This window comes from Schistocerca americana, chromosome 3 (assembly GCF_021461395.2).
Source record: "Schistocerca americana isolate TAMUIC-IGC-003095 chromosome 3, iqSchAmer2.1, whole genome shotgun sequence".
Taxonomy (NCBI): Eukaryota; Metazoa; Arthropoda; class Insecta; order Orthoptera; family Acrididae; genus Schistocerca; species Schistocerca americana.
Window position 1 is genome coordinate 330,087,702 of NC_060121.1, and position 27,765 is coordinate 330,115,466.

Here is a 27,765-nt window from a genome sequence, read left to right on the forward strand (position 1 = left end):
TATCTTGCAATATTGTACTCCCTGGTTGTTGTTAGGAATTTATATTATATGTATTCATGGACCTGTTTACTTGAAAATAACTAAATAATCAAACTGACCAACCATGAGTTAGAGACATACTCTTCTATACAAATATAGTCTTGGTGGAAATAACATCACCTTTCAAAAAATGTCAAAGGAATTTGCAATCAAGCTTCAAAAACCAAAATTCTAAGAACACACGTGTTCTCTAAAACTCATACGAACAATCAGTTCATTAAAACGACAGAACAGATGTGTCCCTTGAACTCACAACACAGGATATGCTTTTATAGAGTATCCAGTCCTGTAACCCGGAAGGTGTACACGATCAAAGGCAGAGCCACATGTGAAAGCACCCACGTGATTTACCAACTGACCTGCCTACACTGTGACGCATTCTATGTGGGAATGACCAGCAACAAACTGTCCATTCGCATGAATGGACACAGGCAGACAGTGTTTGTTGGTAATGAGGATCACCCTGTGGCTAAACATGCCTTGGTGCACGGCCAGCACATCTTGGCACAGTGTTACACCGTCCGGGTTATCTGGATACTTCCCACTAACACCAACCTATCCGAACTCCGGAGATGGGAACTTGCTCTTCAATATATCCTCTCTTCCAGTTATCCACCAGGCCTCAATCTCCGCTAATTTCAAGTTGCCGCCACTCATACCTCACCTGTCATTCAACAACATCTTTGCCTCTGCACTTCCGCCTCGACTGACATCTCTGCCCAAACTCTTTGTCTTTAAATATGTCTGCTTGTGTCTGTATATGTGTGGATGGATATGTGTGTGTGCGAGTGTATACCCGTCCTTTTTTCCCCCTAAGGTAAGTCTTTCCGCTCCCGGGATTGGAATGACTCCTTACCCTCTCCCTTAAAACCCACATCCTTTCGTCTTTCCCTCTCCTTCCCTCTTTCCTGATGAGGCAACAGTTTGTTGCAAAAGCTTGAATTTTGTGTGTATGTTTGTGTTTGTTTGTGTGTCTATCGATGTGCCAGCGCTTTCGTTTGGTAAGTCACATCATCTTTGTTTTCAGATATCTTTTATAGAGTATGCTACACAAAAACATAACCTATAACATGTGTCCAAGTCTTTCTTAGCACTCAGAATACTTACAAGAAAAATATTTCATCAATGCTTTTACAATGATAGTCATGAATAAAACAAAACTAATATTATAATGAATGTGCTCAGCACCTGCTGAATTATTCCTTTAGTCCTTAAATTATTTATAATACACTTAATTTTTTCAAGTGCTGAAGCCACACGGATTACTTTTAAGAACTTGGAGAAGCTAAAAATATGCTCATAAGTTGATATCAATGTCCATGTGGAACAGTGATGATGCTGACTTACTTTCTTACTTAGCTTATGTACAGCTTACCTCTGATTCACTAGCTGCAGGATACGCAACTTGCAGCCTGTGCAGTTTGGCACATCGTATTGCCATGTACCAATCAACTATTACTTGTGAGCTGTCATGGTACACATAAATATGTCTAGTAGTTCCTTCTTTAAGATAGGTTAACTGAAGAGAATTGGCATGTTCTATTTTTTCTGGTGAGAATGCTACATTTAGTTCCGACAGTCTTATTATTGCTTTTGGGTCCTTCTTCTGAAAGTCACAAATGACACAGTTTCAGCTTATTATTCTTAAATAATAGAAATATTCTGTGATATACATACAAAATACTACACAAAAAAATAACTGCATGTGAAATGCCACCATCAGAACAAAATTATCCTAACTCAACATGTCATTAAAGTTATATCTAAAAACAAAGATGATGAGGCTTACCAAACAAAAGCGCTGGCAGGTCGATAGACACACAAACAAACACAAACATGCACACAAAATTCAAGCTTTCGCAACAAACGGTTGCTTCATCAGGAAAGAGGGAAGGAGAGGGAAAGACGAAAGGATGTGGGTTTTAAGGGAGAGGGTAAGGAGTCATTCCAATCCCGGGAGCGGAAAGACTTACCTTAGGGGGAAAAAAGGACAGGTATACACTCACAAACACACACATATCCATCCACACATACACAGACACAAGCAGACATTTTGAAAATGTCTGCTTGTGTCTGTGTATGTGCGGATGGATATGTGTGTGCTTGCGAGTATACCTGTCCTTTTTTCCCCCTAAGGTAAGTCTTTCCGCTCCCGGGATTGGTATGACTCCTTACCCTCTCCCTTAAAACCCACATCCTTTCGTCTTTCCCTCTCCTTCCCTCTTTCCTGATGAAGCAACCGTTTGTTGCGAAAGCTTGAATTTTGTGTGTATGTTTGTGTGTCTATCGACCTGCCAGCGCTTTTGTTTGGTAAGTCTCATCATCTTTGTTTTTAGATATATTTTTCCCACGTGGAATGTTTCCCTCTATTACATTCATGTCATTAAAGTTAGTAATTTAAATATATTCAGAGCCAAGGAGGAGAACTTACCAGCCACTGTAACGGAGGATTTATAGATGTACTAACATTTACGATAATTGGAGGGGGTGAATAACCCAGTTTTTGAACTTTTTAGTATTCTTTTGCCAGGAGAAAATCTTTTTAGTATTCTTTTGCCAGGAGAAAATCTCATTACTTTATCTACAGACCTACATGTGAGACCTGGTCTGGCTGCTATTTGAATATGAGACACGAAATAACTTCTTGCAATGGAATGTTTGTCCCCGCTTGATTTTCTTCCATGGAAGTCCTCATCTGCAGTCTCTTACATATATGATGCCTATGCAATAGAACCATTTTGAAAGCAGTTGGGTCTGGTTTTTCATTTAGATTTCTTTAAAAACATGTTTCATTTTTTAATTATTTGTAGAGTTCAGTTTTGGAGTTACAATTCAGGGCATTCAACCAGACTGACCATTTCAAGAAAGATTAGAATGTAGCATCCCATCAATGATGAGGCTAATAATTCCATTTTTCTGTGCTGCGTGCTTTGAGTCTCAAAAAATGTTAATAAGTACGTAAGCTGCAAAAATAATATGTGGGAAAGTGTAATTGCCAACCCAAAGGGACACTTGTAAATATATCTTTTATCATCGTCTCGTCTAGCTTTTTCTGAACCTCTCTTAAAGAATACAACAACAGCAGCTAAATACCAATACCTAAATTATATATAGTGTACGCTAGGAATGAGGCCGATGCACATATATTTTCTGCTCATTCTTCACATTATTCTTCACACTCTCATTGTATTACTGAACACATTTTTACACAAACTTGCAGAACTCTTGCCATCTGTGATGGCCTATATCTGAACTTTTCAACACATCACTAAGCTGTGAAGCAAGCCAGTTCTTGAGATGTTAGGGAGAATTTACTTAAGTTATTTAGTAGTGTTATGTTCCGTGAATCATTTGCACAATATATTATAATGAATGTAAATAAGTTATACACAACTGCAACCAGTCACTTTTTTGAATAATACTGCTTTATTCCATAAACCGGTTTTTTAACCTTTTCAGATTCATCTTCAGATGGTTTTGGGAGGATCCGGGAAGTTACACCATTACTGGTAGTAGCATAATGCTGGGTGCTGGTTCTATGGCAGAAAGATGGGTCACACTTTAATGTATCACCATGACTATAGCTTATCTGTCGATATGGATGTAAATTTAGTTTTTACTTACTGTGACAGTATAGGCGGCTTTTTTCGGATCTGTCTGCCTCCATTTTGATGTCCAGAACACTTTCACACGAACTATATCAGTTTAAACATTACCAGCATCCAGCATGCGCTTTACAACTGTTGCTTGTAACAAAGATCTTGACAGAAAGATACGGCATAAGCTACTTTGTACAGAGATGTAATTTGTTGTTCTTTACATGTGTTAAAGTCGATATAAGGGCAAGTATTTTAATGGCGGTAACATGAGAGCACGAGATAAGGGCAAGTTCGAAAACCGGTTTATGGAATAAAGCATTATTATTCAAAAAAGTGACTGGTTGCAGTTGTGTATAACTTATTTACATTCAATATACAGTCACGGTTCTAAAATATCCGTAATGGATAAGCATAATATTATAATGATGTGGAATGAGTCATTTTACATTTTTACATTCACATTGCAAATTAATTTGTAAATAAGGCTACATGCTGAACATTTTTAAGTTTATTGCTTTTTATATTGTTATTAATAAACAATGGAAAATATCAGCAGCCAGAGACAATGGTCGTGTGTGTGTGTGTGTGTGTGTGTGTTTCAGAATAAGGTCTTCTAGCTGAAAGTTTGTGGTTTAGTAGTCCTTTTGTTGTGCCTGTCTGTGACTCAACATCTCTGCTACATGGTGAGTGGCAATCTATCCTCTTTGTAATTTTGTTTTTATTAGTATTAAATGTGCAATGTAAAATAGTAATCTCTACCCTCCTCCCTCCAACATTTATACATTACAATAACAAAAGTACTTCCACAGAACAGGAGGAGTTGTCAAGGAGACACTTTTTCAGTTTGTTTTCAGATTTTACATCACTGCCTCTCAGACATTTTATATCACTGGGCATGTGATTAAAAATTTTAGTTGCAGTATTGTGCACCTCTTTTTGTGTCAACCTTAATGTGGAGTAATGAATGTGATTGTTCCTTTGAACTGCAATGGATTGTTTACAACAGACATCACGAGAAAAAAAAAGTACTGTGAAGCAGTAGTCAGAATGCCCAAGTTTTTAAACAGATGTCTAAAAGATGATTGTGAGTGAGCACCACGTATTATTCTTACAGCACATTTTTGAGCAATGAAGACTTTTTTCTTTAATCCTTTAACATATTGATTTTTTTCAAATTACATTCCAAAAATTAATATTTTTTATTCATGAAAAAGTCCTATAATTAATTACATTACATATAGATACACAAAGGTAGCTTTTAAATACAATAAGTTACAAAATTTTTAAGATTATGAACAATAAAATCCTGTGTATACACCTGCAATGGACTTTGACTACAATATCCTGAAACCTGAAATCTTTTTTAGCTTCTGTGTAGCCATGAAGTCAAATATTTCAGTATGGTTTCCTGTGAACATAAATCTTGGGGGAGCTGGTTGGAGCATAGTGGATGTATTTATCTCATACCACTGCCGAGAGCTTGACACTCAACTGACAAACTGTTGTCCCTTTCTCTAATGAAGTAACAACACATCCTCCTCCACTTTCTGAGCCACTAAATCAATGTCAAATTCAGGATCACTATAGCCATCCTTCTTTGAAAGCACTGCCCAAACAATAATACAGGAGAGAGGCTGAATGTTGTGTTCTGTTGTCGAGTATCCTCAGCTGCACATAGTAAAGATGACATAGTAGCAACCAACTCAAAACAAACCACGATAGCCAGGCTACAAATGCAGGAACAGATGCTCTCTAGTGGCCAAACACTTAACTATCAGGGCTGAAACGGATGTAAGTGAGGTTTTATTTCTTTGAAGGTCTGTTCTTAAGATGCTCGAGTATACTCATGATTTTAAGTTTCTGTCAAAATAATAAAAACTAGATAACTTGGTGTTTTATGTTAAGGGATTAAATATTAGTTACCCCAGAGCATTATTCCATATGACACTATTTAATGAAATATGCCAACTTATTGATTTCTCTCTCCTCAAGATTTGCAATGGCTCAATGTGCAAATGTGACTGAACTAAGTTGTTTTTGGAGTTCTAAATTTGGCTTTTTCCAGTTTAAATTTTAATTAAGATGGACACCTAAAATTTATGAAGTTTTTATCCTATTTATTATTTTCCCACCATGTGATACACACATCACTGGTGTAGCATCTTTAGATGCGCAGAACTGAATATGTTGTGCTTTCATAAAATTGAGAGTGAGAAGCTGGGCTATACAGAATGAAAGGTCCAAATGGGAATAGGTGTGCGTGGAGTCTGAAGGAATGCAGGTGCTCCAGAGTTAAGGCAGATGAGGTTGAGTTGACTGAGAAGGTCAGCTAAGAGGACATTTCTCTGATAGGTTCTGGGAGAGCCCCAAAGCACATTAAAGTCACCAAGCAGCAATAAGGGCGTGAGGGAGTTGACCAATAAGCTGGAAGAAGTATGCCTTGGTGACACCGAATGACAGAGGGATGTAAATGTTACAAAGGGAAAAGGCAAAGTGAGGAAGAAAAATGCGGACTGCAACAGCTTGCAACCGGGTGTTCATGCAGGTGGTTGGACTATGAATGTCATCCCAGATGAGCAGCATGACTTCCCTATGAGAAGGAATGCCGTCTTCTGGGGGAATGTCAAAATGGACTGGAAAGAACTGCGAGAGGTCAAAGTGGTCGTGAGAATGCAATTCTGTTTCCTGGAGGCAGAGAACAAGTGGACACTGTGATGCCAAAAGCAGCCATAATTCCTCCTTGTTGGATCTAAGGCCGCAAATGTTCCATTGGAGAAGAGTCATGGCGAGGAAAGGGATGGAGGAGGGGAAAAAAAAAGAAGGGATGTCACCTCGGTGGCTGCCAAGTGCTAGCCTTCAAACACACACTGCAACAGGGTGCAGAGGCTGGAGGATCCTGCTCCATGAGATCTACAGAGCGGTTGGCATTCTCCATTGATCTGCACACTCCAGGGCAAAAAAGTAGTTGTCAGTGCGCTCCAGCGACACAGCGCTTGGCTGGGTGGTGGTATCATGTGGAGATACTGTTGAAGAGGATCTCCAAGTTGGTAAAGGAGAAGACAGTTTGCCTTTGTGTGATTTCTTGGAGCCTCTGTTGGCTAATGTTGATTCAGGTGTTTGTTGGCTGGAGGGACATAGGAAATCTTCACACGAGTACTACTCCTGTCCTTTCCGGCCTGCTGGTTGTGTAGTAGGTGGTGTCATCATGTGAGGCGAATATTTAGTGGCTTTTTGCACAGCTGGAGAAGAAGGAAATGGGGATGCTGCCATGACACTGTGCGATTTTACAACTGCAGTGCTGAATTTGAGGTTGCAAGTCTGCGTGGCCATGTTCTTTGTGGAATGAGGTGTAGAAAGATGGTACAGTAAGTGACAGGTGGTAAAATACAGGCTAGCACTTGACTTGACAATACTTGCGACCTCGTGCTCTGTTCCTGATTTGTCCTATACCATTTGGCCTACACCCCTCCCATTAGTACTACCTGGCAGAATGACACTTTTCTTCCTACTTTCTTTTGGTACTGACCCACATCAACTTTCCTTGCTGGTAGTTTGCTGCACCCTACTGTCACCTACAACTGGATGAGGCTCTTCCCATCCTACCTCAGGTAACAAGTCAAACTTATTCAATACTGTAATCTCAAATATAGATGAAGAAGTGGCAGAGCTGTTCCTGTTTCACCCATTGCATGTTACCATTACCCAGTGCCCACAATCTTTTCTCCCTTTATCCTATTGCATTCAAATTTCACATGTTCTAATTCAACCTGAAGGGTGCAAATCTTTGCCTCCTGTTCAAAGATTCTTTTGTCTTTCTTGAAGAGCTTACAGTTTCATGGAAGAGACTTGTCAAGTTCCCCACTGCATATGTCCCAGTGAAATCCAGCCCACAATCTACACTTATCAGTCCATGTTTGACGACCTACAGCTACGTCCATACCCATCATGCATTGCAACACAGATTACATGATTATAAGTAGAATTAAACCAATTAACATATTTCAGACTACAAGAATTTTCGTAATTTACAAGCCTCAAAAATTCGGCATACAGGTAAGTGATTCAGGGGTGTGTTATGATGTAAAAAGTTAATTATTTCCCCTTAAGATAAGTAGGCAGCACCCACTTCACTGTTAGTTAACTTATTCACAATTAATTGTAAAGTTTTAATAGCTAATTATCATGAGTATTGTTTGATATTATACAATGTTTTCTGTACGCAGTATAAGGCTGTAGACTAGTTCTGACAGACTGGAGTGAGTGCACAGGGGGGAGGGGCGGGGGGGGGGGGGGGGGGGGGTGCAACAGATTGTGAAACGTCCAGGCAGTCAAGCCACAATATGTGGGCATCATTGTTGTTATAAATCAAGAGTATTCAAGATCTCTGCTTGCCCCATTGTCAACTCTGAAAATATTTATAGAACACTTCAGTAGTTATGTATGTTTGCAACTCCATGAAACATATTTTTCTGAACTTTTTTGACTTTACTTTGATGAATTTAAATGACGCTGTTTAGACTCAACAGGTGAAGAAACAGGTATCTCATCAGTAGTAAACCAGTCAAAATGAGAAATAAAAGTCTCTCTATCTTAATCACTGAACACTGAGGTACCTAAAGCAGTGTGTTCACATTCAATTTCTAACTCAGTACAATTTATTTGAATCTTCAAGCTAAAATGTATAGCAGGTCTAAAATTATATTACATGTTCAACTGATAGTTATTTAAGGAATTACTAAATTGTAATTTCAAAGTACTGACTTGTGCAATATCTGAAGCATACAGTGCTATTGCAGATAAAAATGACCAGAAGTTCAAAAACACATGTGTTCTGTGAGCACCTATGTTGCTTGGTTCGTATCTTATACACAGCTTCTGGTAATTAAATTTCCTGGAAACAATTTGGTGCAATGTTGTCACAAACATTTGTGGAAATCCCATAAAACACCAATGTGACATGTACCTGAATGATAGGTGTGCACATTTCTCTTCGTGTATATTTGTACACTAATGTTTTATTCTTTTCTTCACCCTTGCTGAAAACCCACACCCCATTGTGAATTTCAGATGCAATATGCTTGCTTGCATTAAGAAATCTTACTGACTGCAATTCACATGTGACTGTATTGTTTATTTCTGAACCTATTTAACCCATTGTCACACAAATAGAAAACTGCAACATTATGAAGAACTTGAGTTGCTCAGGCATAGTCATCTGTATGTAATAGTAAGTATAACATGACCATTGCAGACATACAGTTCTATATAATTAGCCTTTACTTTTGAGATGCGCCTCATACATTGCATCAACTTCAAAATATGCCAGAATAAATTTTACCTAGTCTGTGAAAGTTTCTTTAAAGATTAAATCACTCTTCCATTTGTTGCCACGCATGATTTCAGCATGAAATAAGTCCTTCCAAACCTTCCTTTGTTCTGAAAATCCATTTAGCACTGGTCATTCCCACATTCAGTGTTTTCAATACTCTTCACATTCTTCTTGTAAGGCAAGCAGATATTTGTTGGAATCATCTGTCTTCAGAGTTTCTTTCAGCACAAGTGGCTCTGAATCACTGATCTCTTCAGTACCATAAATAAAACACTCAATTTTCTTGAATTTATGTATTGTCGAAGCTGTTCACAGTGGATGGATCTGCTAAGGTGATTGTACATCTCTCAACAGGGTGGAGGGTAGTCAGCTCAAGTTTGGAAACGTATTGTATATTACTACAGGTTCCTGCATTTTCTGCTTCTGATTCAGCTCCTTTAACATTTCATCTTTTATTTTGTTACTCTCACTGGAAATAACTTTTTTTTTGGCAAGTGGATTTAAATATAAGTGCCATTGTTTTGCATCAATACTCAACTGATATTCACTCAAAGACTTTATCATCCTATATGTGACTTTTTGATTTTAAAAAATGGCCATGGCTCGCTTCATGATATTAAGAAATGCGAAATGTTTTTCTGCTTTCTTCATAACTTGTGTAAATCCATCACAGATGATTAGTTAAGAAGAAACATTACTATAAAGGCAACAGCTCTGCTAATCTTTGTAAGTTAATTTCAAAGGCTGGGAAAGGGCCTTCTCAAGAATGCTACTACTATAACACTTAGATATTCCCTTTAGTTCTACACTATTGGATACACTTTTCTGATGCTTATTTCTACCTTTTCCAAGAAAATCTGTTAAATTATCATTTAAAAATCATATGATGCATAAAACTGATTTCCAATAAGTCTCATACACTGAAGCGCAAAAGAAACTGGTACAGCTGTGCATATTCAAATACAGAGATATGTAAACAGGAAGAATACAGCATTGCGATCATCAACGCCTATATAAGACGACAAGTGTCGGGCGCAGTTGTTAGATCAGTTCCTGCTGCTAGAATGGCAGGTAGTCAAGTTTTAAGTGAGTTTGAACATGGTGTTGTAGTCAGCACACAAGCAATGGGGCACAGCATCTCAGAAGTAATGATGAAGTGGGGATTTTCCCATATGACCATTTCACAAGTGTACTATGAATATCTGGTATCAGGTAAAATATCAAACCATTAACATCGCTGCAGCCAGAAAAAGGTCCTGCAAGAACGGGACCAACGACAACTGAAGAGAATCATTCAACATGACAGAAGTGCAACCCTTCCACAAATTGCTGTGGGTTTCAATGCTGAGCCATCAACATGTGTCAGCGTGTGAACCATTTAACAAAACATCATCGATATGGGCTTTTGGAGCCGAAGGCCTACTCCTGTACTTTTGATGACAGTATGACACAAAGCTATATGCCTCGCCTGGGTCCATCAACACTGACATTGGACTGTTGATGGCAGGAAACATGTTGTCTGGTTGGACGAGTCTCGTTTCAAATTGAACTGAGTGGAAGGACTTGTACGGGTAAGGAAACAGCCTCGTGAATCCATGGACCCTCCATGTCAGCAGGGGGCTGTTCAAGCTGGTGGAGGCTGCGTAATGGAGTAGGGCCTGTGCAGTTGGAGTTATATGGGACCCCTGATATGTCTACATACGACCCTGACAGGTAACACATACGTAAACATCCTGTCTGATCACCTGCAACTATTCATGTCCGTTGTGCATTCCGACAGACTTGGATAATTCCAGAAGGAAAATTCGACACCCACATGTCCAGAATTGCTAAAAAGTGGCTCCAGAAACACTCTTCTGAGTTTAAGTACTTCTGCTGGCCACCAAACTGCCCAGACATGAACATTATTGAGCATATTTGGGATGCCTTACAATATGCTGTTCAGATGAGATCTCCACCCCGTCATAGTCTTACATATTTATGGACAGGCCTGCAGGGTTCATGGTGTCAATTCCCTCGAGCACTACTTCAGACTAATCAAGTCCACGCTACAACATGTTGCAGCACTTCCGTGTGCTTGCGGAGGCAGGTGTACCAGTTTCTTTGGCTCTTCAGTGTACGTTGAGAATATAAAGCTCTGGAGTAATCTTTTTACACATTTATGAAGTGTACTTTCTACAATAAACTTCAATTAGAGTTAGAAAATACCTAGGTGCTCCTACTGATGCTGTTCACACCAGTCCAAACAGTTCCAAATAATTTAATTTAATACTTCTCTTAGCATAAGACGTGGAACATTGAAACTGTAGTCTGGTTTCCTTGCCTTCTACGTGTGTTGTGTACAGGATGTCAATTCATTTAGACTTTACACCAGTGACAAAAACTTTGAGTAGAGAATATATTCTATATACTTTAAATGACCTAGTAGGTAATACCATAGATAAAAAATATTTTTTTAAAAAAATACCAAGTTAGCTTCAGCAAGTAATTTCAATGCTCAGTTCAGAATGCATATCCACTGAGAACCGATGCTATGGCAACAAGACCCTATGCACACCATGAAGACAACACCCTTAAATATATATTTTTTTTAAAATTGTATTTGCTGACAGAGAGAAAACTTGAACTTAATTTTAGTACTTAAAGAATGATCATTAGTTTAATCCTTCCACATCTATGGGCATACATGTATCCCCAGCAGGTAGTATGGCCACATGGCTACTGGTATCCATTTACACTGAGCAGGTGGGAAGGCCTGACAGGTAAGGGCATTCACTTATGCTTAGGCAGGGGAGATGGTAAATGTGCACAACAGAATACTGGCTCGCTGTTGTCCATGCTTCAACATTCCTGCCAATGCCGTCATTATCTGCTCTCCTTTCTAATGTTGGAAAACACTACAGCTTTCACCTGCTCCTTTTTCCTTTCAGCTTAAGAACCAATCTAATAAATACAATTTTATATTCTAATGTTTACAAGACAAATGACACAAACGTATATAATATGAAGGGCATGAATTATCCTAATGAACTGGCATATCAGATGTTACAAAATGAGTAGAGTATAGCAAAATAATTGCACTTTCTTAGCAATACTTGGGGCTGCACAGAACAGAAAATGGTATGCACAGCCAAGTAACTGTAAATTGATTTCCTAATCTACGAAGTACACAATACAAATGAATATAACGTGAAAGGGCATGAAGTATCCCACAGAACTAGTGTAGTAGATTTTCAAAGGGCAAACAAAATGAGTACAGTGCAGCAAAATATCTGCAGCTTCTTAGCAACATTTGGGGTGCATGGAACAAAAAGCAGCATACACGACCAAGTAACAGTAATTTGATTTTTCTAATCTAAGAAGTACACATGATACAAACCTATACAATGTGAAAGGGCATGATTTATCCTATAGAACTGATGTATCAGATGTTTCAAATGGTGAACACTGCAGCAAAACAAGTGCAGTTTCTCAGCAACACTTGGTGCCATGTGGTGCACAAGCCAGTGAGAGTTTTGGGTGTCTGCCCTAGGAAATGTTCACTTTAAAATTGTATATCTTGAAATATATTTTTCCAATATTAATGAGATTTTAAATGCATTACAGGCACATATATAGATAGTGCATTTCAAATTACAGAAGTGTCCAATCACATATTTATAAGTTGTTGTTTTTCTAAACCAACTTTTTCTCAGCCCATGATAATATTATAACAGAAGCCTTGGATGAGTTTTAAAGTTCTCCATCATGGATATCAAAATATGCAACCACTGTGCCCATGCAGTATGAGACTGATTTTGTAAAGAATATTATCTAAGAGTGGTTCTATCAATGCTGGAACATGCGATAAGCGGAAAGTGGCCATATCCTGCAGCTGTTGTAAGCCTGAGTCAGCTGTCCACTGCTGAGGCACAGAACATGTTTGCCCCATTTAGCCAGGCAGGCCATTCAGCCCAACACGCTGCAAAAGGGTTACTCATTCCCTTTGCATCATCCTAAGTGGGTGCTGCAAGATTTTACACTGAATGCTACAATAACTTATCAATAAAGTGTTGTCAGGAACAAATACAGTCCACAAGAATGCTTTAATATATGTGCAAATGCACAAGAGTCTATGTATCATTATAAAATTTTGACATCACTCTCTGCTGAGGATATAAGGAACTTCACCTTTCTTACCAGTTTGAAATAATTTAGTTTGACAAGAATCTACTGTGACTAGGCTACTCGAACTATTCATGTCTTTAATGTTCATCATAAAGTGATAAAGTAAATCACTGAGTAAAATGGAGCAACCAACCCATTTTACCTTGAAACTTACAACTTGTCAGATACAAAAACATTTATTAAACACACTCTTCTATAGATGAGCATTTTGACAGTTGTGTTGGTTCAATTCTAGTAAACATGTGCTTCTTGAGTGACTCAAATTCTTTCAGCATGCACGAAGTTTCTTTTGCATTTTTTTTTTTTTTTTTTTTTATGTTTGAACCTGTTTATAAATCTACATATGAAAGACTTCCTTAATTTTTCCCTGTAGTAAACAACTTAATTTAATCCACAATCACTCATTTGATTCCGTCCTGAAGTTCTCAATATTAGAGATACATCTCTATCGGGAACTACAATGTGCTGTAATTTTCTACTGTCTGTGAATTTCTCAATAACTGTCTGTGAATCAATACTAGAACAGCTCATCTCATGTGTGTTGAAGTCATTACATGTCAGCAATATGCATTTATTGATGCATGGACTGTATTACTAGTGATTAATGAAGAGCAACAAATAATAGGCCCAATACCTGTGGGTTGTAGCAGTTTTTGTTTGAAAAATTTAAATTATTGAATACTTAATGAAATGATAAATGTGACAACAATCTGAAATCCAGAATTATTCAAAGAAAGTACTTACTTCCAATACTATCACAATACTGGCAACGTTTCACATACCATCACTTTGTCAGTGAAAAGATATTGTATATTGCACCATTAACTGTTGAGATATTATATTTTGATTATGAATTCTGTGTAAATATTTTTCTTCTGCAACTTGATATCTGTTAACATCTTAGTCATGTATGCACTGAGTCACAAAACTGCTGATTATGCATGAAAGACAGTTTTACCATACACAAATTAATGTCATTTTGAATTATAAATTCAACTCATACTCAGAAAAAAAACCTTTGAAGTATTTCACAATTTAATAAATATGTGAGGGCTACAACTTGGTTGAATCATATGCATCAAAATTATATGCACAGTTTACCTCTTTTACATGATATCTGAGTGTATCCTCAGCTTCTGAAAGAATAAATTTTCTAGGATGATAACGGTTGTCGTCTTTCCCTCGTTTCATCAAATATCCTTCCATATAACCTGATACATATTTTTGTCGGCCAGGATGACTGAACTCCTCTCGCTCATATTTTGCACGTATCCATTGTTCAACAAGAACTCTGAAAATTAAAACCAAATGTAAGTTGTTGTGCTATCATTCATCACAGGAAATTTGTACTACCAGTACGCTATCAACTACATTTTGTTGATTTTGTTATAAGTCTAAATTTAAACTTTTCTCCTGCAGCGTACCAAATGTAAAAATATCGCTACTGTCTTACAAGGGGAGATCCGCAGGGGCAGATCAGCTTTTTGAAAGCACCTATACCGTGGTGTTGGTTAGGATCCCAGGTATCGTACACTGCAGCCATTCATCAAAATGAAGTCATGTTTGCGAATAATTAATGAAAATGAATGCTCTAGAACCCTAAAAATAATATCGCTATGCAGGGTGGTGGCATACTGTAGTGGTAACATACATTCATGCCAAGCAGGAGGCTGTGGATTCTAATCACATGCTTTGAAATTTTTCTATTTTTAAATCTTTATTGAATTGCTTTTGATCATTATTTTAATTGAATTAATTGGTTTAACTGTATTTTTTATTTGTAATCCTTGACCCTCTCATTTGAACCATCATATATATTTTTCGCTTGCTTATATCTTTCAATCATTCTTTCTTCATTTGGAATCTTTGTTCATGTGATTTTATTTATTTTTATGTATTAACTTTTATTTAATTTATTCTGTTTTATCTTTTTATATTTTCTTTGGCGTTATTGCATTCATTATTTCTGTTTTTCATTTTGCTTCTATTTCTTTTTATTTGTAATCCTTTGTTTTGTTTAAATCTACATCTCCATTATTTTGTCCATAGTATAACAATGTATGTTTTAAACGTTTGTACAATGATTACTATCCAAAAAATGTACACCTTGTAATGAAAAATAAATTTTTGACACTACTGGCTAAAATAAATAATTTATTTCATCTTTCATTTTTTAACCAATAGATCAGCATTTAAATATATTATGATAAACAAATACGAGTAATTAAAATCACATTCACAATTATCTCAGATAGGAAAAGTATGGTAGGAAGAAAACCTGAAAGCAAATTGAAAGTTAATACAATGATTAAAATGTCGCGACAAAGAGTTACAAATTTTAAATATTCCATTTAAACCAATTAATTGAAATTTAAAAAAATTATCAAAGTCATTTCAACAAAGATTTACAAATAAAAAATATAAGAACCATCTGATGATATTCGAACGGGAACCTTCTGCACATCAGGAATGTATCTTAATCGCTATACCACACCACCACTCTCCATAATACACAACCCAGTCACATTAATGTGACCACCGACTATGTTCGACATCAACGTGCAATAACCTCTCACAACTGGCAGGTGGCAGCAGTAGCAGTAGAGGATATAATAAAGCAAGTTGGAGGGACACAGAAAGCAGTGCAGTTGTCATCATAATAAGGAAACTGAACAATTTATCTGACACCCAAAAGGGCATGATCATGGTGTTTAGGGAGAAGGGTAGAAGCATTTCTGTAATGGCTAGGTTTCCAACTGTTTGTCTTTCACTATGGTTAAAGTATACCATGCATGGCAAAATAGCACTATCCAAAGTCAGTGCCAAGGCAACTGTGGTGCATCACAGGCCATAGACAACAGAGGTGAACAGGGGCAGTGGAGATGTGTACAGGCAAATAGACATGCAGCAGACCATCTAAATGAACTGAGCAACTACCAACAACTTCTCCTCAATGATCGTTCAGCAAACATTGTTGCATATGGGACTCTGCAGGAGGTTGACTGCTGTGCATCAGCAACAAAGGCTGGAATTCTCCCACACATACCACAACTGCACGTTGTGTAGGTACATAGTGAAAGACCGCTGGATATGGTAAAGTTAAAATTTATTAAAAAATGAAACAACGATAATGACAGAATCAAAGACCCATCATAAGCATTGGCAAAGACATTAATTATGAATGCACACTAAGGCACAGACAAATGAACAAAAATATATCATTCACTTTTTTGTACACGATTTTGTTTCACTGTCTTGTACGTAGAAGGATGGTTAAAATCGTACTGCTCGGAGTATGACGTGCTACGAGTGTTTTGTATTATATGTGATTCTGAATAAGAGAAGACTTAATAACAGTATTAAGTATTTTTATTGAAGTGAAGTGGAGCCAGGTCGGGAGGATTTCCTTTGCGTTTTATATCATCCTAAGAGGCACTGGTGTCCTTGGAGTCGGCTGCCTGCATCTACATTTGAAATGTAGGAGAGGAAGTCCACAGTCATATTTTCGTAAGATTAACAAGAAGGAGCAGCTTTCAGAAGATGACAAATATAATTAAAATACATATACTGACGGACACAAAAGAAAGAGAAACGACACAAGGTAAAGTGAATGAACACAATGCTTTGGCCAGTGTGTGTTGTTGAATGTGACTCTGAGGCATTTGAGTCAGTATCTGTGAAGCATGAAGTCAATGAGATTGTGTCTTTGGCCAAGAGCATGGGATGGTTGGTTGGTTGGTTGAAAAGAGGGTGGGAGGGACCAAACCTGCTAGGTCATTGGTCCCTCGTTCCAATTAAAATAATTCCACAAGGGTGGAGTAAAAGCCAGCCACACTGCAACACATTAAAACCTCCACCCTAAAAGCACTAGGGTGGAGGAGACAGAGGGACAAAGGACATGCGCTAAAACTCAGATCAAATGATAAAACCCACCCTCATGAATAAAACATAAAACTAAAGCTGCTGTTGAGGCATTGTCATCCAACACTGAAGGTACGGTGCTGTAATAGTTAAAAGTCTGCTGCAGAGCACCCAAAAGCGGGCAGTCCAGCAAGAGGTGGACGACCGTCATTTGTGAGCCACAGCAACACCGAGGTGGGTCCTCACGACGGAAAAGGTAACCATGTGTTAGCCATGTATGGCCAATGCGTAGCTGGCAGAGGACAACTCATTCCCTGCTAGAGGACCGTATGGAAGACTTCCACACATTCGCAGTCTCCTTAATGGCCTGCAGTTTGTTGTGCATAATGTTATGCCATTCCGTCTCCCAAAGCCAAAATGTGGCGTAAGACAGAAACACAGGTCTGTTTCGGATATGCCCATCTCCAGAAGCAGTTTCCGCGTAGCCTGTTTGGTCAGCCTGTAAGCAAGTTCGTTGCCTGGGATTCCAACGTGTTCTGGTGTCCACACAAACACCACTGAACAACAGGACCGTTCCAGGATATAGATGGACTCCTGAATGGACGCTACCAAAGGATGGCGAGGGCAGCACTGGTTGATAGCTTGTAGGCTGCTCAAGGGGTCAGTACACAGGAGGAACGACTCGCCAGGGTATGAGTGGATGTGCTCAAGAGCACGAGGGACTCCAGCCTCCACCAGGACACTGGTCACCGGACTCATTCTAAAAGCATCCGTTGCTAGGCAAACGCCACAGTGGTGCACTCGGTCGAGTACACGCAACGCTGAGGGTGCCACTGAACCGTAAACCAGACTCCCATAGTCAAGGCGGGATTGAACAAGGGCTATGTAGAATTGCAGCAGCATAGAGCGATCTGCATCCCAGTTAATGTTGCTCAGGCAGCGGAGGGCCTTGAGGTACTGCCAGCACTTCTGATGAAGGTGAGGTAGCCAAGTCAATCGGTAGTCGAAAACCAGTCCTAAGAATCGATATGTCTCCACTACAGTGAGAGGATTGTCGTTAAGATAAAGTTCTGGTTCTACATGAACGGCGTGATGCTGACAGAAATGCATGACATATGATGTCGCGGCTTGAAACCAGAAGCCATGGGCTACAGCCCATGACTGTGCCTTGTGAATGGCTCCCTGTAGGGGCCGCTCAGCAACACCAGAACTGGAGGAGCAGTACGAAATGCAGAGAAGGTGAGACCAACAACCCTACAGCTGCTGCTAGACTGTTAATAGCCACTAAAAATAGAGAGACACTCAATACGGAGCCCTGGGGAAACCCCTTCTCCAGAATATGGGGGGGGGGGGGGGGGGGGGGCCTATAGGAGGCACTGACTGGGACACGGAAAGTATGCAACGACAGGAAGTCTGGGATAAAAATCGGGAGTGGACCCTGGAGAACCCTCTCAAACAATGTGGCAAGGATGTGTCGCCAAGTCATGTCGTATGCTTTACGTAAAAAAAAACGGCAACCAGATGTTGGGAACTGGAAAAGGCGGTTCTGATGGCACACTCAAGGACACAAGATTGTCAGTGGTAAGAGTGACCCAGGCGGAAGCTGCCCAGACATGGAGCCAGTAGGCCACATGACTCCACGACCCAACCCAATTGCCGACACAACATATGTTCCAGCAGCTTACAAAGGAAGTTGATGAGGCTGATGGGCTGTTAGCTATCCACATCAAGTGGGTTTTGACCGGGTTTGAGCACCGGAATGATGGTGCTCTCCCACCATTGTGATGGAAAGATGCCATCGCACTAGTCCGGTTGAAGATGACGAGGAGATGCTGCTAGTAGTCACACGAGAGATGTTTAATCATCTGACTGTGGATCCAGTCCAGCCCAGGAGCTGTGTCGGGGCAATGTGCAAGGGCGCTGAGGAGCTCCCACTCTGCAAATGTCTGATCTTCATCCAGACTTGGGTAGGTGACATATGTCACCCAATGGTCAACACGTACGTACCTCTCCCGTTTCCATTGTTTTATAAGCTAGTGAATGCAGGCATGGAGCCGCTTAAAGGCTATTAGGTGTTCTAGGGAAAGGTGCCACTTATGTCGCGGTAGAGCTCGCCGACGCTCTTTAATTGCCTCAGCGACTTCCGGCGACCAACGAGGGACTGTCTTTCGCCGAGGGCACCTTAAGAACGAGGGATCACGTTTTCCGCTGCAGAAACAATCGTTGTAGTGACCTGCTCAATGACAACATCGATGACATCATGTGGAGGAGATACAGTGGTGACAGCCGAGGTGAAGGCTTCCCAGTCTGCCTCGTTTGAAGCCCATCTGGGTAGGCGTCAGTGGGCATGACGCCGGGGGAGTGACAGGAAGCAGTCACTACCACTACTCGGGTAATATGTCACCCTCGAACGCCAAGACGAAGGCCCCAGCAGCCACCTGATTATCCCTCAGACCCCAATGGACGTACCGGATGAAATGGACACCTCGTCCCTCTAAATTGGTGCACAGCTTATCGTCAGACTGCAAAAGAAGGTCCATGTGAAATATGATACAAGTTTGACCTTGACTGCTTAGAGACTGTTGGTGTTTGGCCACCAGCAAGAGATGATGTACATTTCATGGCCTGTCATCCATCCTGATGCCACCCCCCTCCAAGCAGGGGCCCCCTCCCCACAGGCGCCACCCAGCCACACCACATGCCACCTGGCAGGATGGCCATTGCCAGGAGTCCCAATGCCCCAGGTTGATGGGCATCTACTCCTTGGCATACGTGGGGAGTTAATGGTGCAGGCATCAGCAGAGCGATCCCTGTGTGGTCAGGGGGCTACAAACAACAGGGTACATGGCGGCCTCACCACAACGGACTGGCTACCATGCTAGATATGAGGTGCAAATCAGCTAAGAAGTCGATTATTGTCAATAGCGCAGAAAGTGATATTGCACAGAGGATGGCAGAAACAAATGACTGTAGATAGCTCCCTAGTAAAAAAGAATTAGTTTATGTATCATGAATAATAAAGTACATAATTCTGTAAGTATAATTTTCTTTGAATAAATGGCATGAATAAGATAAAACTTTTAGTACTTTTTCTGTATGGAACACATTATCGTATTTTACATTAATTTATAAGGGATAAATTGTCTCACTTAACAAGTATTTCACACTATGAGTAAGATTCTCAAATGAATTATTCTTGCTATGCAAGGTTCCACTGTATATTACATGGTGCAGCCCAAAAATACTCATATTGTTCCAATGTGGCCCACATAACCTAAAAGGATGGACAACACTGCTCTATAGCAATATGTAAAATTGTTGTTTTGTTGATTACTCTCAAACGAGAGCCCACTTTGATGCATGGCCACATGGTGTGATACCTGGGACTCCAACCTGCACCATGGTATAGATGGTTTCAGAGAATCTATCCTGTCCTGGGGACCACCTTTTGTTAGGTGTTTGTGGATCTTCAGAATGAATCTTTCATTCTGCAGCAGGATGTGTACAGTTTTGAAATTTCCAGACCTTTTTTGGGGGGGGGGGGGGGGGGGACTGTTTGCTGGTTCGGAACTGGTACCCAGAACCTTGCCTTTCACAGGCAATGATGCTTGTAATGAACTACCCAGACATGCTCCTCTTGTATAATACCCTGCAAGGTCTTGTATAATACCCTGCAAGGTCTTGTATAATATCCTGCAAGGCACTTCTCGCTGAGAAATGTCTAACCTACAGACTAAGGATAGTATCAGCAGTTATTTTCCACTTTACAGTAGAGAGTGCACTGTTCTGACACAACTCAAGGAGCTGGTGCCACACTTGAAACTGCTCTCCCACCTGCTTATAAGTGCCAAGCATCCTTCCTTGTTTCTTGCTGTTTGTTTACAGAATTATTTTAATTACCATTCAGGTTTTGTACAGACATGGGAGCCAAGGATAATTTCTCATAGAATGAGTCAGTACATAGATCACAGGATGATGATTATAAAATTTATAAGCAAAAGAATTAATCATTCACAAAAAATTGTAAGAGTATATGAACGAATAACGCAATACTGAGGAATGTTCTCGACTACTGTGAGGAACACCTGTACAGAACAGGAGTGTGCCACAAGGAAACATTTCATCTTAGATTGAATACCAGAGGTTTATGACTTAATCTTCTCAGTTTCAGTGGAAGCCTACTGAAAAGGAAACCTGCTGAATTGTTCACACCTTCCTGCACAAAGCCTAAGGAAGTGTTATCCAAGTGTATACTATTTTTTTTTCCATTTAGTCATAACAGAATGAATGTTGTAGTTTGTTCTGAACTAATCAATATTGTCAGCAACAAAACCCATGATGGAATATATTTACGCGGATGGCAGAGTTAGAATTTTGAGAGATCTGTACAATGGCTTACACGAAGTTTGCAAACTTACAATGCACATCCAGTTTGACCACCATCTTCTGAAACAAGAATATTCTCGGTGAGTGCACAGATTTGCCCCTAAATATGTCACCATGCAAGACAATACCTTGAAAGTAATCAAAATAAACAGGCCTTCATATTTCTGTGCAGAGACATTGGAAATCATTCTTATAGTCAAGACAGCAGCATTCAGTTTATGCACAAGATCTTGAAGCTAATATTCCAAGAAAGCATGCCATCTCCTCTCAGTCCTAATAATTTAAAATAGTTATTTGTCGACTGCCTGACCACCTCGCAACAATAATAGTTCAGAATGATATTTTCACTCTGCAGCAGAGTGTGCGCTGATATGAAACTTCCTGGCAGATTAAAACTGTGTGCCGGACCGAGACTCAAACTCGGGACCTTTGCCTTTCGCAGGCAAGTGCTCTACCAACTGAACTACCCAAGCACGACTCACGCCCCGTCCTCACATCTTTACTTCCACCAGTACCTTGTCTCCTACCTTCCAAACTTTAGGAGACGAGGTACTGGCGGAAGTAAAGCTGTGAGGATGGGGCGTGAGTCGTGCTTGGGTGCTCAGTTGGTAGAGCACTTGCCCGTGAAAGGCAAAGGTCCCGAGTTTGAGTCTCGGTCTGGCACACAGTTTTAATCTGCCAGGAAGTTTCAATAATAGTTCAGTTTTACAAGAGTTCCAAAGCAGAAATTCTACACATTGTGTTTTGTTGCAGTTAAGTGTTACTCTTTTCTCTGAGAGTCATATGCTGATGTTACTGAGTATACTATTAGTTATCTCATTTTAATTACTATCCTCCTGTTTTGCCATAACACATCATCAGTAAAAAGTAAAATTTTTGAGTCAACTGTCACGTTTAATGTCAGTTTATTGATGTAAATGAAGAAAAGTGTTGGATCCAAAACTGAATCCTGTGGCTTGCCCCTACTTTACATGACCCCAATCAGATTAAAACTTTTTATACCGGAAGACAACTTTCTGCTTCCTACTTTCTAGATATAATTTGAACCATTGTTGATCTGTTTCCCTAATCCCATTATGTTCCGACTTACAGAAAATTATTATATGGTACATACAATCAAATGCTTTTGTTAAATCAAAGAAAACACCTACTGTCCTCAACTGATTGTTTAGCCCTGATGGCGTATGACACGCACAAGAATAAATCACACTTTCTGTGGATACTCTTTTCCTGAAGCCGAATTGTGAATCTGACAGCAAATAATGGGTACTGAAATGTGCCACTGTCCTGCTACACATTGCTTTCTCAAAAACCTTTGAAAACACTGGTAGCAAAGACACTGGCTGGTAATTCTCTACATTATCTCTTTCACTCGTTTCAAAAAGTGATATCGCTAAATGAGCATTTCAATATGTCAGGAAACTGACCTCATCCAACAGACATACTGCATAGGCAACAGAGTACAGAACTGATATATGGTGCACTGATCTTCATAATCCTATATGAAATATCACCACACTCAGAGGATCTTTACTCTTTACTGATGTAATAGTTAATTTAATTTTATCTTTGCATATGAGGGCTATTCAAAAAGTAGGGAATGTGTTGACATTTAAAAAAAAAAAAAAAAAAAAAAAAAAAAAAAACACTAAGTACAATAAATACATTTTATTATATACATCTAAAAGAGCGACTGACATACTACTTTCCCACACAGCTACCAAACACATTGAGGCACTTATCATAGCAGTGGACAAGAATTGAAATACCTTCGTTGTAAAATTCTGCCCCCTGAGACTTCAGCCAGTGACTCACGTCTGCCTGGAGTTCCGCGTCATCATCATCATCATCATCATCATCATCAAAGTGCTGTGTTGCAAGCCAGTTCTTCACCTTGGGAAACAAGTGGAAGTCGCTTGGTGCAAGATTGGGGCTGTAGGGCGGATGAGGGAAAATTTCCCATTTGAATGAATTAAGGAGTTCTTTAGTGTGGTTTGTCATGTGAGGTCGGGCATTGTCGTGCAAAAACAAAATTTTGGATGTCAGCTTTCCTCAGTGTTTGTTTTGAACCGCTCTTCTAAATCTGTGCAGTACCGGGCAGAATTTATGGTTGCTCCATGTTCGAGAAAATCAATAAAAAGCACATCTTGCCTTTCCCAAAACACTGTTGCCATCAACTTCCTTGCTGAAAAGGTTTGCAAACATTTTCTTGGTTTTTGGGGGGACTTTGTGTGCCCCACTCCATGGACTGTAATTTTGTCTCACAACTGACGTGTTTCACCCAAGCCTCAACACCGGTTACGATTCGATCCAGTAATGAATCCCCATGCTTGTGGTAGGCCTCCAGAAATGTCAACGTTTCCCCCATTCACTGTTCTTTATGGAGCTCTGTAAGCATTTTGGGCACCCATCGTACACAAAATTTGTGGCAGCCTAGCTTTTGAGTGACAATTTCAAACAACAAAGTCCATGAAATTTGTGGAAAAGAAAGTGAAAGCTCCGTTATTGTGAAGTGATGGTTTTTATGAATTGTTTCATCAACTTTAGAGATAAGATCGTCAATCACAATGCTCGGGCGTCCACTTTTCCCTTCATCATGAATGTTGGTTCGACCATTTTTAAACTGAAAGCACCATTTCAGGACAGAAAATTCACTCTTTACATTGTTTCCATACACTCTGCATGGTTCATGATAAATTTCTATAGGTTTTAGGTTTTTTGCCAACAAAAACTGTATCACAGACCGCACCTCAGAATTGGTGGGATTTTCAACTGCACCACACATTTCAAATTCGAATATCGAAAAAAAAACCAGACATGTACAGACATTCCCACTGTCACGGATGGATGCTGACTGAGCTGCCGAGCAAACACACACCAAAATATATGCAATCGTTGCACGCCTAGCTGCATCAGATGGAAACGTTCCCTTCTTTCTGAATAGCCCTCATATTTCCTACAGTTGCATATTGTCATGGAAAATGTTCAAATGTGTGTGAATACCTAAGGGACCAAACAGCTGAGGTCATCGGTCCCTACACTTACACACTACTTTAACTAACTTATGCTAAGAACACCACACAGACCCATGCCTGAGGGAGAACCCAAACCTCCGGTGGGAGGGGCCGCGCAATCCGTGACATGGCGCCTCAAACCATGCGGCCACTCCCCAGGGCTCTTGATATGGAAAAGCAACTTCCAAGAGTTTTGCATATTTACCTGACCAATAAAATTTTGATTTAACTTGCCAACTACTGGCAAGAAGTGATTATTAACAACTAGCTAAGTACCCGGCATTGGCCTGGTATGTATTTATTTCAATTCTATTACACTAAACTCTCGCTAATCTGGCCTTCAGTAGACCAGCCTCTCAGTAATCTAACTCGCATCCAAAATCAAAATGGCACATAACAGTGAATTATCAAACACATATGCTGAACCCCAAGGAGAAACTCAAAATTTCAGATAAGTTGAACGAAGGTTTTAACATGAACTTCAAATGCACTCAGTAATCCAAAACTTTCGCTTATGTGGCACCTGTACGTGCATAGAATGGCCAGATTAGTGAGTCTAGTGTAGATGATCTTCTGTACTCACTCTCTGTTCATCTCCTTGTCCCTTTATCTCTGTCCACCCCCTGCCCCCTACCCATCCAACACACTGTCCATCTCCTCCTGCCCATCTCCTCCTTCCTTCATATCTCCTGAACTATGTGTCATACAATAATATAGTTTTGTAAGTACATTCAGCAGTATATGTGCATACTCTCATCTGAAAGTGTTGTGAATAGAGTTTGTGACAAAGAAGCAATAAAGGTAATTGTCATGACGTGATGCCTGATGTGACAGTGTGGCAGTGATATTTTTCATGTCTGGTGCAAAGTGATATCAAAAGTGCGTGAGAGTTTTTTCTGGTCATGTGTTGTTTTTTATCTTTGCTGTAAGACTATAGAGTCTCCTAGTTTTTGTTACTTCTCTGTTGTTTTTTTAGTTTCTTCTCATTGTGAGTTTTTGCAAATAAATATTTTTTTGCTAACACATTATACTGGACGGCTATGCAATTATTTGTTGTAGGCAAGTCACCTACATAATTGGTGACCTCCTCTGATTAAGGAACTTTAAACCTTTCGTTAGCTACGTTGAACATTAACTGCAAAAACAGTGAATGACGACGGCAAACAATACGGTTCAATAACGGAAGAAATTCATAGGCTTCAGAATGAGATAGAAACTTTACAGTTGCATATTTCGAAAGATATGAACTTCAAGCATATACCGGACCAAAGGAATGACGTTGGTTCAACAACCATGGCACACACCAGCAAGGCAACATCATCGGAAACTGGGACTACTGCAGCACAACCACAGCAAGTAACAGCAATGGAACTACCCGCTGGTTTCAACGCTTCACCAACTCAACGGTTGCAATTACGAGCGCCCCCATTCATGCCTTCTCAACCACACACACGGTTTGCGGTAATCGAAAATATATTTCTACAACAAAGAATAGTCAGTGATCATGAGAAGTTCACCTTGGTGATAAGTAATTTGGACCATCAGACCTCGGCTTTGATATCTGACATTATAGTGAACCCGCCTACAGAAGGAGCATACTGTAGACTGAAAGAAAAATTAATTTCTCGGTGTGTGAAGTCAGTCAACATCAGAGTCAAACAAGTACTGTACGAAGAGAAACGGGGAGACAGGACCCTGTCAGAATACTGGCGTCATTAACACAGCCTGGTAGATAGTTCAACAGTCTCTGATAGACTGTTACTCCACGTATGGCAACAATAGCTACCAACGCAAGCAAGAACTACAGTAGCTATATACGATGAAAGATCAGTTGACAAACTGCTGCTCGCTGCAGACAGAATCTATGAGACGCACGAGCCTACTGCAACAGTCGCAATGACGTTGACAGATGCCACATACGATAACTACCATTACCAACAAGACCAAACTGATGATATAACAGTAAACTGTGCCACGGTCGCAACACGACAAACAACAAAAAGTGCAAATGAAATTAGAGATTTAAAAACTGCAATAGAGGATTTGCGAACGCAGCTACGCACGCTACAGCAACCACAAGTTATCTTTAAGCGCAAGAGTGACCGGGCTGGGCGTGAAACACGAAGTCAACAAGAGGACGAGCGTAAGGTGTGTTGGTACCATAAACGTTTTGGGAGAGATGCTACAAGATGTACATCACCGTGCACCTACTCAGACAAAAAGGTATGTACAGAAACAGTGCAGTGTTTTCATGTCAGCGACAGCAATCGTCAACACATATGCCTCCTGCTTCGAAAAGATTGTATGTATCAGACGTACTTATGGGTACAAGGTTTTTGGTGGATACCAGGTCAGACATTAGTTCGCTTCCTGTCAGCCACGCACTGCACAACGCAAAAGACTTACAGCCACGTTTGAAGGCAGTGAATAACTCCGGTGATTAACATGTATGGATGTAAAGTGTGCAAGAATGATGTGGGTTTTTCCAAACAGTTTACCTGGTCTTTTGTGATAGCTGGTATATCAGAACCTATTTTGGGTGCCGATTTTCTGGCACATTTCGAGTTGGCGGTCGACTTACAAGGAAAACATTTGTTAAATCTGACAGACAACAGTGCAATATCAAGCACTAAAGGACAAAGCATTTAATGATATTCAAGCAAGCCTCAGCAAAGCAGTGTTGCTCGCTCATCCAGTTCACTACGCACAGCTAGCTATTGTTGTAGACGCGAGCCAGTCAGCAATAGGGACAGCGCTGCACCAGCGTGTAGAAGGGCAATGGCAACCACTACGGTTTTTCTCTAAAAAGTTACAGACTGCACAACAGAAGTAGAGCGCGTATGACAGAGAATTGTTCATGATCTATGAAGCAATTCTATACTTCCACCCACAAATAGAGGCTAGACCAGTGACTGTGTTTACAGACCACAAACCCATAACATCGGCTTTTAAAAACACCAGTGATAAGTGCTCACCAAGACAGATCCGTTATATTGAGTTCATAAGTCAGTTCACGACAGATATATGTCATTTAAGAGGCACAGAAAATTTAGCGGCAGACTGTTTTTCACGTATTTGCGGGATTTCAGAAATTACAGACTATGATAAACTTGCAGTGGAACAGACCAAGGATGCAGAGCTACGACAGCTGTTAAACGACTCGTCTACAGGTCTGAAGTTCGAGCAAATTCTGGTGCCTAAAGCTGGTATTACACGACGGTCCGTCGCGAACAGTACTGGTCTATCGCGACAGCCATCTAGCGGTAGAACGGGTGAAACTACGAAAATTAGCAGACACATTATCTGCATGCAGGAATAGAGAGCAGTTCTAAACTGCCGTCAATCTGCGCATGCGCAGTAGGCAGCGATA

At 40.0% G+C, this 27,765-nt stretch overlaps 1 protein-coding gene across 1 annotated transcript in view; it reads right to left on the minus strand.

The window, feature by feature from the left end:
• LOC124605561 (arf-GAP with dual PH domain-containing protein 1-like) overlaps positions 1-27,765 on the minus strand; it is a 131,896-nt gene that overhangs the window by 76,452 nt on the left and 27,679 nt on the right. The window contains exons 3-4 of the mRNA XM_047137326.1: positions 14,236-14,425; positions 1,415-1,645 (exon numbers count right to left, since the gene is read on the minus strand). Coding sequence (XP_046993282.1) covers positions 1,415-1,645; positions 14,236-14,425 — 421 coding nt within the window. The remainder of the gene's footprint in view (positions 1-1,414; positions 1,646-14,235; positions 14,426-27,765) is intronic.